Below are 14,360 nucleotides of genomic sequence, written 5' to 3'. Positions count from 1 at the left end.
AGATCAGTGGTTTCTGAACTATTCCATGGAGACCTAGGATTCCAAGGAAGTTTTGATGAAGAGGGTGGGGAGGTGGGGTAGAAGAAGGATGAGGAGAGGGGTAGAATTGTGCAGTGGGCTATGACTGCAGAGTAGAGCGAGGATGAGGAGCTCTAGATCCCAAACCTTTTCTTTAACCAGAACATCTCCTTTACACAATAGCGTTCCCCTTAAGATTAAATTTGATTTTTAAAAAAGTTTGATAAGCACTGGACTATACAGATAACCTCTAAAGTCCCTTTGAGCTCTCCCACGTGAATAACCACACTTGTGGAAACTAGCTCTCCAAGAGATCTGCTAATGTAATGGACATGGGTCTTGTTTTTAGGACCCTGATGAGTTTCTCTGTTTATTTGATTAACTGTTGCACAAATGCTGGAACAACTGGAACAACAATTGTCATGCTGAATTGGTGCCAAAACTCTCAAAAATGGAAAAGATTTACTGAAAGGCCATTTGGTGTTCTAATTCTTGTGCGGTACCTTTTCCCAAGACCCAGTAAGTTTTTCAAACCTCATAAACACCAGTGTGAAAACGGCCCTTTGCATGAGAGTACAAAGACATGGCTTTGCTACCGACTGTTGTCTGCTTTGGGGTAAGTTGAGTTGCCCCTCTGGTTTCTGTTTCCCTGCCTATTGAAAGACAGCATTGCACCAAAGAGTCTAAAGGCCTCCCTTCTGGCTTTAACATTCCAGGATTTCATGATCCTAAACCCTTGGAGTCCGTTATCTGAACAATTCCCTGATCAATAGCATATGCTCTGGGTCTTGTTCTGTCTTAGTCAGATGGTCAGTATATTGAGGGCTTTGGCTGTTTACTCTAAGGATTGGGCAATGTGTGCTTTAGCCAAAATCTCTGAGCCCTGCAAATGGATCATTCTGAACGGAGGGCTAAGGTCTAAATTAACAGCAGACCTTTAGAAACACAATGCTTTATGGATTGGTATTTGAAACGGAGAAACCCGTGCCTAGGTATAAACTCCTGGCAAATGGTCCACAAACCACCATTAAAATGGAAACGAGAAAAACCAGCGAATCAGAGCAACCATGAAGTGGAAACCAGAAAGTTTCAGACAGGTCTGAAACTCACACACTCACTGCATTCCTTTCCTGCCTGGTGTCTCCTCCTCTCCCCTCCCACTCCCACATTTTTTTTTTTTTTTTTTTTACAACAATTCGTTTGTTTTTTATAAAAAAAGAAAAGAAAGGAAAAAACCAAAGAGGCGAAATGAGGACTCACTGGGAGAGCGCGGCCAGGCTGCGTCTTCCATGCGATCCGGATCCACCCAGCATGTCCGCAGTTGGGAAGGGGCGGCGGGGCAGAGAGATACGGAGACCTGGCCAGGCCGGGCGGTCAGGGCGTGGGCCGGGCCCGCGGAGGGGCCATGTGATCTGTGGCTGAAATGCACGGTGCAGGATGCTCCCGTGTTCTCCCTTTGTGTTAACACGTTGGTCTGTCCCTGTGACGAAAGTCTGGGCTTGTCCTCAGCCAAATCTACTCCTCCCCACCCGTTCCCTCCTCACAGGATCATCAGAGAGCTGATTGTTATTTTTTACTGTAATCTCTCTAATAGAAGCCCATCATGTTTAGCGATTAGAGAGCACTGATTGCTTCGGGAGTTCCAGAAATGTTATTGCTGGGTAGTCAGGGCCAGGATCTCCAGTAGCTTTCCTGATGGAGACTTTATATGCTTAACTACAAATAATTTTTCCAAGGTAAGTAACTGGTCAAAGGAAAAAGACACTGATGCATTTGCTCAGCCTTTTGGAAAATAGTTGATCATGGTATTACATGCATATACAACCTAATTCTGACAAGATCAACAGAAATCAGCCCACCACAAAGTTCATCCGGGTGCAGTTCTCAGGCTCCCATTTTGAGCTCTGTTCTCAATTAGCATTGGTGTAGGTGGCTTCCAAAGCAAACAGTTCCCACTGAGAAATCAAATCTGAGAAACTCCTCTTATCCCTTTTATCCAGGGAAGGAGCATGACATAAAAATGCAAACCAAATGAAAAGGGATGAAGAGAGAGGGCCCTGCTCAGTGATGGGCTGGATGGTTCAGCATGTTTGGTGCTCACACCTCTCCAAGAAATGTGGGCAAGAGCCCTCCTGAGAACATGTTGAAACAGCAGGCCCCGTCTGCACCCATGGTACTCTGCCAGTGATCTCATCAGCCAAGCTGGGCAATGGAACCTGGTCAGCAGCGGCCTGGAAAGCAGCCAAATCCCAGTTCCTGAGGAGGGGGTGGTGTTGATTCTGTCTGGAGATGACACTCCGTCTCAGCTTGACTTATGAATATGGTTCTTCATCTCTAATGAGCACTAAACAGACTGGTACTTGGGTACCAAGCTGCTCGTGGGACTGGCTTTCTGTCAAGTAAGAACAAATCAGATCTCCACAACGCAGGGTTAAGATTATTCTCTTGGTAAACAGCAGGAGAAGCAGTCAACTTCACACATTGAGGGCGCTTTCACGGAATGAAAGGGATCTTTGAGATCTGCGGCTTCATGTCACACGCAGACAAGGACACCAAAGCACAGAGCATTTAGACAACTCACCCAATGTCATGGAGCTGAACTTCATCTGCTACTCTTGTGTTCAACTTAAAGTTTAATTGGGTTAGGTTAAGTGGTCTCTTCACTTTAGCTAGAACATTTTGGTTGTTTTCTTGCTTAAATACTATGCGGTCATCAGAGTCATAGTTTATAGGCCAGGCGAGGTGGCTCATGCCTGTAATCCCAGCACTCTGGGAGGCTGAGGCAGGTGGATCAAGGTCAGGAGTTTGAGACCAGCCTGGCCAACATGGTGAAACCCCATCTCTACTAAAAATACAAAAATTACCTGGGCTTGGTGGCAGGTGCCTGTAGTCCCAGCTAATTGGGAGGCTGCGGCAGGAGAATCACTTGAACCCAGGAGGCGGAGGTTGCAGTGAGCTGAGATGGTGCCACTGCACTCCAACCTGGGCGACAGAGTGAGACTCCATCTCAAAAAACAAAAAACAAAACAAAACAAAAAACGAAGTCATAGTTTATAGAGTAAATACAGTTTAATAAACTTAAAGTTAATTATCTCCATATATCATTATGTATATATGCATTTAAATATCTCTGATTACACATATGATCACCGAACATATATTGATGAAAGTAGCACATAAGACACCCATAAAAGTAGAGATACGTCTGCCTTCACACAAGAGGACTTAAATATACACTGACTTGTCCTGAGTTTCTCGCTCTAGAACTGAGACAGAAACATGTATCGAGGCATTCTGCTGCTTCTCTTTCTACCGAATTTTGCCCAATTAATTTTTTCCCTTCAATTACTTACAAAAGTCGGTGGTTTTCTATGGTAGGTGGAACAACGTTTCCCGCAAATCTCCAGAACCTGAGAACATGTTAATTTGCGTGGCAAAAGGGACCTTGTAGATATGATGAAATTAAAGGCATAGAGATGGGGAGAGCATCCTGGATTATCCAGGTGTGCTGGAATGAATCACATGGCTCTTTAAAATCAGAGACCCCTTTCCAGCTGTGGTTAGAGGAGCTTATCTGTCAGGGTGGGCAGACAGACTGGTGATGGCTTTGAAGATGGAGAGGGGGTCCAAGAGCCTGGGAATGTGACTTCCTCTAGAAGCTGGAAAAGGCAAGGAAATGGATTCTCCCCTGGAGCCTCCAGGAAGGAACGCAGCCCTGCTGACACCTTGATGTTAGCCCAGTGAGACCTGTGCCAGACATCTAACCTATAGAACTGTACAAATAAGTTGTGTTGTTTAAAGCCACCAAGTTTGTAGTTATTTGTCGCAGCCATGCGAGAAAGCTATCACCTCCTGATTCCCTCCTCCCCAGCCCCCCACGCCAATTCTGAGGTGACAAGTATAGTTTTGGCATATTCAGAATAGGTTCATAAAATGGAAAAACCTAGAAAAAAAATCGTGGTTCTTGCTGGCCAGTATTCTCCATGGAGGAGAGCAAGAATTTAGTAATCTTCCACTCATGTGCAGAATCCATGTACAGAAAGTGTGCTAATTGCCAGCTGTACACAGGATGTCCACCAGGCTATTTCCCTAATTGCCAAAAGAGGGAAAGGGAAACAGCGCGCACCCTCCTTTGTTATTAGGGGCATGCATTTGGGAAGCAGCTGTCTGTCTTCAGTTTGTGATAGTAAAACCCATTGGTGTTATAGCTCGTGCTACCTGGTAGGGTACTGACATGGGAACAGTGAAGAGAGAAGTGAGTCTTGGACCTGGTTCAGACACTCTCTGGGAAGAGGAAGAACACAAAGGCCAATGAAAGACAGGCAACGCGGGAAGACGCATAGAGATAACAAGTGAATCATGAGCTGAGAGCAGGGCTGGGCTAGGCAAGTGCTTCCAAGAGTCCTCTGAGACCTGGTGCCTGGGGCTGGAGAGGCAAGGTAAGAGGATTGAGAAATAACAATCTAAAGGTTATTTGTGCACAGTGTTCTGGTCCTGCAGAGACCTACAGGCCTGTGTGCTTTCACTGCATAGCAGAGAATGGTACTCAGTGTCCGGCTGCCAGAACTGGTGTCTCTGAGAAGTGAACTAATGACTATTCATTGGCACCATGAACAAGTGGGCCAGTCATCCTTCAGCAAGATAATAGGTATCATGAATTTGATGATGCTTCAGGACTCTTACTAGGAAAAATGAAAGTCTGGGCCATTCTGAGATTACTCATAGTATCCTTTGTTTCTGGACACTTTATTGTTTAATTTTTCATCAAAGAGATTCTGGGCTGGGAAGGTTTGAGGGAGGTCAGACTGTAATAGAAAGGAACAGCTCCCACCACAGGGTGGTCCTTTATTAAGAAAATATGATTTTTTAAAAATAACTTTACTTCATGGAGGTGGGAGACCGGACCACAAGATCTGTTCCAGACTTTAGAGTCTGCAGCAGTTGTTTAAGAACAGCTTCTACCTTGGAACAATTCCCTAGGGAAGAGAGGTATGTGGGAAGTGCTGTGCATACGCCCTAATGCGCTTATGACACACATGCACACACATACACATGCACACACATACAGACACGCATGCACACACAGGCACACACACATATACACGAATGCATGCATACGCACACATGCACACATACACATGCGCACACGCACACACACATGCGCACACATACACACGCAGGCACATAGAGACACACGCACACACAGGCAAGCACATATACACGCATGCATGCATACGCACACATGCACATATGCATATGCACACATGCACACACATACAGACATGCATGCACACACAGGCACACCCACATGTACACGCATGCATGCATACACACACATGCACACACATACAGACATGCATGTACACACAGGCACAGACATATACACGCATGCATGCATACGCACACATGCACACACACAACATGCACAGAGCCATTCACTTACTACGGAAACACATAAACCTAAGGGAAATCTACCACTAGGGAGGCAACAGTTCAAGTAGTACAAAGGGGACGTTTGAAAAGGCTGTTGGAGATAAATTTTCTTATGGAGAAATTCATAGGCTCTGTACTCTTAGAACTAGGCAAAAAATCTTGCCTAGACAGCTGTTCCCCCACCCCAAGGTGAACAGGAATGTAGGTAAAGGAGTTTACATATTCAAAGGCAGCATCTCTTTCCTCCTTTCTGTTGGCCTCTCATAGTTTTCCCCTCATAGCCGACAGCATCTCCCATCCCCTGCCCCCGCCATGGCGTTGAATATGTTCACTTAAACTATATTGCTCTGTCATGTCCTGTGATATTGAATGCAGGGGCTGCTGTGGAAAAAATCACAGTTTACTCCTCATCCTAGTCTTCCAGTGGTTCTTCACCAGCGTCCTCGTGGCCTGTGCTGATACACGTTTCTTAATTATTCTTTGCCTCATCTGTCTCTAGGCCTGTAATAGGGGCTTGGGTTGTGACACTGTCTTATTGCCCTTATAATGGTGACCATGTAGTTTTATTTTGTCCCAGCACATTCCTTTTTGCTTTGCTTCGCGTAGCACTATTGGAATGTTTACTACAAGCAAGTCATTGCACTAAGTGCTGTGGGGGATGCAAAGATAAGAAGGGCAGTCCTAAAGGGAGATAAGACATGTATACAAAAATTCTATTATAAGACAGAAAGTGAACAGTACTCTGAAAGCAGTAGAGCTAAAGAACTATACTTCAGTAGGTGACATCCTGTGATCAAGGTCCCAGTGTTTAATCACTCTCACGCTCAATTTATCCTGTTATCGAACTAGATTTCCTGTTGCTGAAATAGAAACCTACTTATCTCTAGGAGGGCCACAGGTATTAAGTCATCCTTTAGTCTCGTCTTTTCTAGGCTAGACGCCAATGCCTATTTTCCATCCTTTTAATATCAGCCTGACTATAACAACTCTTCAAACGGGAAACCAAAATTGGACATAATAAAAGCTGACCAAGGCCTGGCTGAAGTCCCAGTGCTTCCTGCCACGTTCCTGTTAACACATCCTAACATCATTTTCACATTGATAATAGCATCTCTTAGAGAGATCATTCATTCAGTTTTGTGCTACATCCAGGGTTTTTGCTTTTTCTTTTTTCTTCTCCAAATGAATTGCTTTGTAAGTCCTATGCCCACTCTTACTCCTTTTGCTTCTCTGAATTCTAGTGGTTCTTTAAGAACCAGTTCCAGGCCTTACCTCTATGAAGTCTTCCTGGATTTGACTTTATTTCTTTCTAATTTATCTTGTTAGGGAGAGAGAGACCAGAAAGCTTGAGCCCACTCTTGTTTGCATGTTATTTGAGAAATAATTATGTTGCAATGTATGAGTCAGCCCCTCCAGCCAACTTGCTGTGAGACTCCCTGTTTCTGTTTAAACTGTCTTGCACCAATTACTTAGGCCGACTCTCTAAGCTCTTTTTAAAATCCAGGGTTTTTTAAACAACTGGACTATTTTCTTTTCCTGAAAAGTTTCTATCTGAAAAGGATCATGCCTCTAACTCCCTTCTGCCCTCCAACTTGAAACATATCTTTAAAACAATAAACGGTGCTTGGAAATAGCAGGGCTCTAACAATTTCTTGAATGAATGGTGGCTGGTGTACATCTACAAAATTCTGGTTCTGGTCTCAGTGAAAATGATAATAATAATACCTGCTTTATATAATTCTAGGAAAGAAGTGTGTACATGACGAATGTGATTTCTACCCATAAGAAACTGAATCTAGGCCATAGTGATATATTTTAGAATGTAGATTTGTTGTTCATAGGTACAGGTTGTGAAGGAAATTATTATAAGGACTCAGGAGATAATTCTAGTGCAGAAGAAAAGGTCAAATCTTCAAAGGAAGCATATTAGTTCCTAAGCCACAGAATTCTCAGTGTGTACCACTCTTGTTCAAAGTGTCTAAATATTTCCACAATCATAAATTTATTTGTGGGTGTCCACCTTTTGCATCTGGATATTAAATTTACACATAGCTTTTATAGCTGGAATGAAATCCAGATTTTTTTCCAGTGATACCATATAAAGTCTTAAAAAATATTGATTTCCTTCTTTTTGGGGGGTGGTCAGACCTGGATGAAAGCATATTGCTCCTATTGCTAGAGAAATAATCCATTATGTGTTTCAGATACTTTAGGTGTTGTGCTTATTATTTACATTATATAATAACACTTTATTAGGTTCTGTTATATTTTGTAATAACCTCTGACTGGGATCAGCACTTGATTATGATCTACAGATAGAAATAAATGTATGGTGCCGGGCGTCGGGGCTCACACCTGTAATCCCAGCACTTTGGGAGGCAGAGGCAGGAGGATCACCTGAGGTCAGGAGTTAGAGACCAGACTGGCCAACATAGTGAAACCCCGTCTCTGTTAAAAATACAAAAGTTAGCCTGGCATGGTGGTGTGCGCCTGTAACCCCTCCAGAGGCTGAGGCACGAGAATCGCTTGAACCTGGGAGGCGGAGGCTGCAGTGAGCCAAGATCACACCAGTGTACTCTAGCCTGGGTGACAGAGTGAGACTCTGTCTCAAAAAAATAAATAAATGAAAGAAAGAAGAAAATATGGATAAATACAAATACACAGTCTTATTTGTTCATTGTTCCTGTGTATATACTTGTTTTTACCAAATAAGTTACAGTGTAACATTTTTGCTGGAAGGGGTATTTCCTACCACCACTTTTGCACCTGATACAGCCTAGGAGGGTGTTAGTTATATAGCAGATGGCCAATAAGTACTTGTCATTTTTTCTCTGGAGTGAAGAGGGACAACGATGGAGTAGAGACGCTGCACCAAGGTCAGTTGGCTTGTTTTTCCAAAGGTTTCTACAGATTGGCCTTTTTTTTTTTTTTTGGAGTATTCATAACAGTTCTGCACCAGAAATTGGATCTTGGGAGGTCCAGAATCGACAGGTATCAGGAAGATTGATGAACTCACAGATGCACAAGAGACTGATGCCTTCTCTAGTGCCAATTAAGATAGAATAAATGCTCTCCATCTTCAGTGCCTGGAGAACTCTCATTCCCAACCAGGGCACCTCCCATTCCCCAAGCCAGGATGTCAGGAAGCTGCGTAGTCAATAGCGACCTCTTCATGAGTGTGAAGTCAGAGCAAAGCGGGGTGAAATCATCACAGGTAATATTTTACCCAAGCCAGTGGGAGACATGTGGAAACACTTCTCCAAGTGGAGAGAATACTTTTCATGTCACAACTCTGAGATTCAAGCCATAAATCTCATGTCACCACCCTGAAACTCAACCAACCCTGAGATTCAAGGTCTGTCTCATTTGGATATTCCTAGATCCCCAGGGCCAAACCAGGTCTTGAACTTGGCAGACATGCAGGCTTCTTCTACTGGCCATTCCTTTTTTTTTTCTTTTTTGAGACAGAGTTTCACTCTTGTTGCCCAGGCTGGAGTGCAATGGTGTGATCTTGGCTCACTGCAACCTCCGCTTCCTAGGTTCAAGCAATTATCCTGCCTCAGCCTCCCAGGTAGCTGGGATTACAGGCATGTGCCACCCTGCCTGGCTAATTTTGTATTTTTATTAGAGACCTCACTGTGTTGGTCAGGCTGGTCTCAAACTCCTGACCTCAGGTGATCCACCCGCCTCGGCCTCCCAAAGTGCTGGGATTACAGGCGTGAGCCACCGCGGCCAGCTTCTACTGGCCATTCTTTCTTTACACTCACTAATATCATGGATTACAGTTGGACTCCACTTGCTCAAATCTGGGAGACCTAATGCAATTTGACCCTTATGCATTGTATTTATCAGAAATGCTCTTCTGTAGAATCTTAGGTATCTTTATGATGGCAGCCTAAGGCAGGAGATTAGAAATAGAGTAGGAGAAGAAAGCTTTTCCATTTTAAGATGCTATTTTACTTTGACATTATTGAGTAGTGAAATCAAGCTCTTATTAAGATTAAAACAGGAAAAGCAAATGGGGCCTTTTTTTAAATCTCACTAATTTATAGAATAACAACCAGTCTGGCAGGTTTTTAAGGGAAAATATTTAGTAAAAATATCCAATTTTCTCATTTAAAAGCCAGAAGCCATCTGGAAAGCTTTTTAATGTTAACACATTATGAAGACAACAACAACAAAAGATAAAATAGATGATACTTAAAAAAAATAGCCGACAGTCACTTCAAATTTGAAAGCCAATGATGTGAAATATGAATCCAGCTTTCTAAAATATGTTGCAAAGTAGAGAGGGCTGAAGTAATCTGAGATTCTCCTAAGTATTTTAGAATTCAGAGTCTTTCTAGGATAACTTCAAATTACCTTTCCTTCTGACTCTTTCCCAGTAGATCTAAGAATCAAAAATTAAAATTTCTTACCTAAGAAATACAGTTCTGAGGCTATTCGATTGTGCTTCTGGGTTTATGTACTTTGAGTGTTCCAGTTCACTGACTTTATTTTAATTACAAATTTTATGTTAACAAATTAACCAAAGGGTATATTTTATGATGAAGAAAATCCATTTATAAATACTCCTCCTTCTTCCAAATAGTACCACTCAAGGAGCATAAACCATTTATAAAAATGCTCGACTTTACTGGAAAAAAATAATCAAGTCCTCATATCTTGATTAAAAAGTATTGGGCTCTAATGTATTACTTTCTTCTTTTTCTTTTTTGGTCCATCATTACATCCCAATATTGGAAAACCATTTACCATTTGAAATCTAAACTTTGAACTCAACTTGTATGTTAAACACTCCATTCTATTGTATGCTAAACATTCTATTATCAGAAAGAATGTTGATAAATACATGCCAGAGATTGGCCCTACCCTTATCCTACTTCTGCCCATTCTTCTGGGATTAACTGGATACTTTACTCCTCCTGACCACAAGCTTGATCTTTCATTAGAGAAATTTTTGATTATACAGTTTGTTCACTGTTGGACTCCTGTACGTTTGGCATAAACCCTGTAATTTGATGATTATCTGATTTATAATGCAGATACTAATTGCAAATATTCTAAGGGCTTGAGTACCGGAGTAAATAGGCCAACAAAAGGAAATGGACTCTTACCATATTAATATCATTTGCCTCCACAATGCAACTAAATAAGCATAAGTGGTCAAAATTATATGTTGTAAAGGTCCAATTATCCTTAATAATCAAAAAAATACATGAGATAAATCTCTTCATTTCTCTGGAGAAAAGATATGGAGTTGAAATTGCAATGGCTTGAAGGCTCAGCAGAGAAGTGATGAAACCCCAGGAGAGGCATTGATGGTGTCAGTATTTAGAAGACACAACGAGTGTCACTAACATTTCTGCTTCCCTCACAAGTAGCTTAGCAAATTTGTCACAGTTGTGCCTTGATACACAAGTGTTAGTGTTCATTCAACATTGTATGCTGGTCTTGGGGAAATAAAAGTGAGTAAGATGTAGTTTCTGATCTACGGTTGCTTTCAATTTGGTGGAGAAAACAGATACGAGAACAAATAAACATAAAATAGAGGATAATAATTAACATATGTAAAAAGTGCGATGTAAGACCCAAGGTGGGAGTAGGGTTCTCCTCGTAAGCACAGCACAGTTTCCTTCTGATTGGGATAAAGCCAGAATTTTAAATCGTCTGCATTTTCTCCTCAATTCACAACTAGAGGAAAAGGGAAAATAAAATGGCTTTGGTTCTTCTAATCTGCAATTGAGGTCCTAAGCCCTCTCCAGAGGTGACAGGCTCTAGGGAGGGTGACAGGTGACATTTTATTTCATTGTGTTTTCTCAGCATCTGATTTCTGAAAGACTAGAATACCTGACAGCCAGTCAGCTAGCATAAGGCAGCAGGGTTAGAAGTGTGAAAATTCCTTTGAAACACAGCACATGACCAGCATGAAACCTGCAACTCTACATATAGTTAATATAGAAGTGAATCCAGTGTAATCACCGAGGCACTTCAACATGATAAACGTATGTCATGCGCATTACCCTTTATATTGTCGACGACATTTTTTCTGTATGTTGCTTAATTTTCTCAGCCACCCTGAGAAGTGTTAGTTCTCTCTTATAGATAAGGAAGCCCTGATCTGCTGAACTTTTATCCAGTGTCTTTTCGTTTATCCTTGATTTAAAAGGCAGTCTCTTCAGCAGGAGTTAAAGGACATTTAGCTCTAATGTGATAATAAATTGAGAGTGGGGCCTCACACGATGCAAAGAAAAAAGTGCCAGAGTTGGAGAAAATGACAAGGTTTCCAGATTTGACCCTGCCACTGACTGTGTGCTCTTGGACTTGTTGCTCTACAAGCCTGGGTCCAATGATTTGGGCTTCCAACCCCCTTTCAGAGAACGTAGGAAAGAGAGTGTATGTTAATTTCTGATGACATAACCCAACTGGACACCAGAATCTGTCTTCTAGAAGTAATTCTGCACTTCAGGCAGAGTTCTCATGGAAAACTGACACCTTTCTGAAGGGCATATGTCTCTGATTTCAGCTCTACCATAGCTCTGACAATGCCACAATGAGACATCATTTATATGACATGAGGCACTTAGGGACTAAAGGATTTGGGAATTTCTCTCCAGCCTCAACCTAGAGTTTTAAAAAAACTTCATTCTGTTCAGTTCAAAAGCCACTGAGCATCTGTAGCAATGATAATCCCTAGGTAGCCAGGATATGCTATGAAGATGCTGGCTCAGGGAAAATACACTCTCCTGCTTAGATAGGAAGAGTTAAAGGATCTTAAAAGGTAGTAGCAGGAAAGACAGGTGTCAGATATCAGTTCTTTCTACATCACAACTTTTGCGCGAGGCCCCTTAATGATAGGTCCTTTCTCATCTTCTTCATCAAAGGACAAATAGTGAGGGAATGTTAGATCCCCCAAATGAACCTCCACTAAAAAAAGATCAAGATCTACACAACAGTTTTGATTAGAGAAACAGAAGAATTGTTCAAGGAAGAAGTGGGCAGAGATATACATGTACTGTAGCTGCCAATCGTGCCTTGGGAAAGATGCAGTGTGATTAGACCTGATGATGCTTCTTGTCTTTGAATCAGCCTGATAACCCATCATCTCATCCTGCTTGTTTATTTGCTCACTTCTTGCTCAGTTATTTTTCATACTAGTCTCTTGAGTCTCCCCCCACCTCCAGAAAACCTTCCAACAGTGTAAAGTTTTCTGTGGGAATAAAAAATGGGTTGACTGCTGTTATTCTAAGCGGGCACAGTAGTGCTACTAGCTCCAGAAATAAAGGACTCTTTCATTACCTAGTGCTGGTGCCGGCTCTGAGTTATCTAGCTTTTATTTGGAGAGCCCCATGAAGCATGCAAAATTCCCACTGGACAAAAAGACCCAGGCTACCCTTAGAAAAATAAAAAGCACATATTGAACAATCTGCTGGAAACCGTCAGTTGAGTTCCTAAATGGTACAGGAAAACAGAAGCCAGTGAAGATGTGACATGGGATAGTCCATGTCACCCACAATGGAAAATATGAACATTGGAAGAATTTCCTATTCTAAACAATGTGGGGTTTAAAATACACTCTGGAGACTCTCCTGAATGTACAGGCTTGTAGCTGCTATTTATAGTGACCGATGTGTACTTTACTGAGATTTTTATCCCAACAAAGGAACTGTATGTGATGTAGGGAGTTATTAAAATGGAAAATAAGCCCTCACATTCTAACCTAGTCATTGGTACACATCTCAAATGCAATGTCAGGTCTCACTAAAATAGATCAACTAGAAGTAAGGCCAGTAAAAATTATAAAATACCTTAAAAGAAATTTAATTTTGAAAAATGTTCAAGTCTACCTACCTGGTAACTTCCATCATGCTGGCAAAACATTAGAAGCTTATTCAAATGGTGAATACATAAAAATGATTTATAATTAACAAAATAAGCTGTTCAATGTAAGTGAATGTTTTTAAAGTTATTTAAAAGGTTTAAAAAAAGTTGTACTCTCCAGTACTTAAAAACTAAGCCATGGAATGTAGCTTACATATTTAACATGTTAACCAAAACCTTTATTTATAAATAATTCGAAGTTGTACTTTACTAATGTTCCTGAATAAATGATTAAAAATTCAAAAACTGTCTGCGTTGATGCAGGTTTAGGATAGGCTAAAAACTGATTTTCCACTGCTGATGAATAGTGCTCATTAGATAGCAAACTAGTGGAAAGAACTGATTTTATTCACAAAATATGCACATGATTCCTCTTTAACCTGATTCACAGATGAATGAGAATCCACTTACACAGCCCACTTACACAGCCACCACATTGGTCCAACATGCTTATGTTTCATGCCCTGTGGTACTTTCTTGCAGCACCATTTAGGGACCTTTGGGATAATAAACGTCAAGAACTTCCTTGAAAGACTTGAAAGCAACTGAAGTCATCATTTCTGTCTGCCAGTTCCACCTGACCAAATGACAGCTGCAAATGCAGATCTGTCACTCCTGCTGGCCAATGAGAAAACCATAGGGCAAAAGAGAGAGGTTCAATATAAGTATTGGATAGCTTTCATTACATCTTTTTTTTTTTTTTTTTTTTTGAGACAAGGTCTCCCTCTGTTGTCCAGGCTGGAGTGCAGTAGTGCAATCATGGCTCACAGCTGACTGCAGCCTTGAACTCCCAGGCTGAAGTAATCCTCCCACCTCAGCCTCCAGAGTAGCTGGTACTACAGGCACACACTACCACATCCAGCTATTTTTGTTATTATTATTATTTGTAGAGATGAGGTCTTCCTATGTTGCTCAGGCTGGTCTCAAACTTCTGGGCTCAAGTGATCCTCCCACCTCAGCCTCCCAAAGTGTTGGGATCCCAAAGGAGTGAGCCACTGCACCTGGTCTATATTTTTATTTTATTTTGA

The 14,360-nt window shown here is 41.7% G+C and overlaps 1 protein-coding gene across 18 annotated transcripts in view; it reads right to left on the bottom strand.

Annotated features, from left to right (window-relative positions):
- The window catches only part of CALD1 (caldesmon 1), a 225,817-nt gene that overhangs the window by 77,597 nt on the left and 133,860 nt on the right, over positions 1–14,360 (bottom strand). For 5 of the 18 annotated variants that reach the window (XR_010159005.1, XM_054655209.2, XM_054655210.2 and 2 more), the window contains exon 1: positions 1,279–1,543. The exons of 12 other annotated variants lie outside the window; for them this stretch is intronic. Coding sequence is in view for 5 of the 6 variants with exons in the window: in XM_054655209.2 (XP_054511184.1) it covers positions 1,279–1,331 (53 nt within the window). In the remaining variant the exon portion in view is untranslated. Of the gene's footprint in view, positions 1–1,278; positions 1,589–14,360 lie in introns of those variants that run through there. One more of the 18 variants, XM_001142594.8, reaches the window with a different exon arrangement.

Source organism: Pan troglodytes, chromosome 6, assembly GCF_028858775.2.
Source record: "Pan troglodytes isolate AG18354 chromosome 6, NHGRI_mPanTro3-v2.0_pri, whole genome shotgun sequence".
NCBI classification, from domain to species: domain Eukaryota; kingdom Metazoa; phylum Chordata; class Mammalia; order Primates; family Hominidae; genus Pan; species Pan troglodytes.
This window is presented reverse-complemented; position numbering and strand designations above follow the sequence as displayed.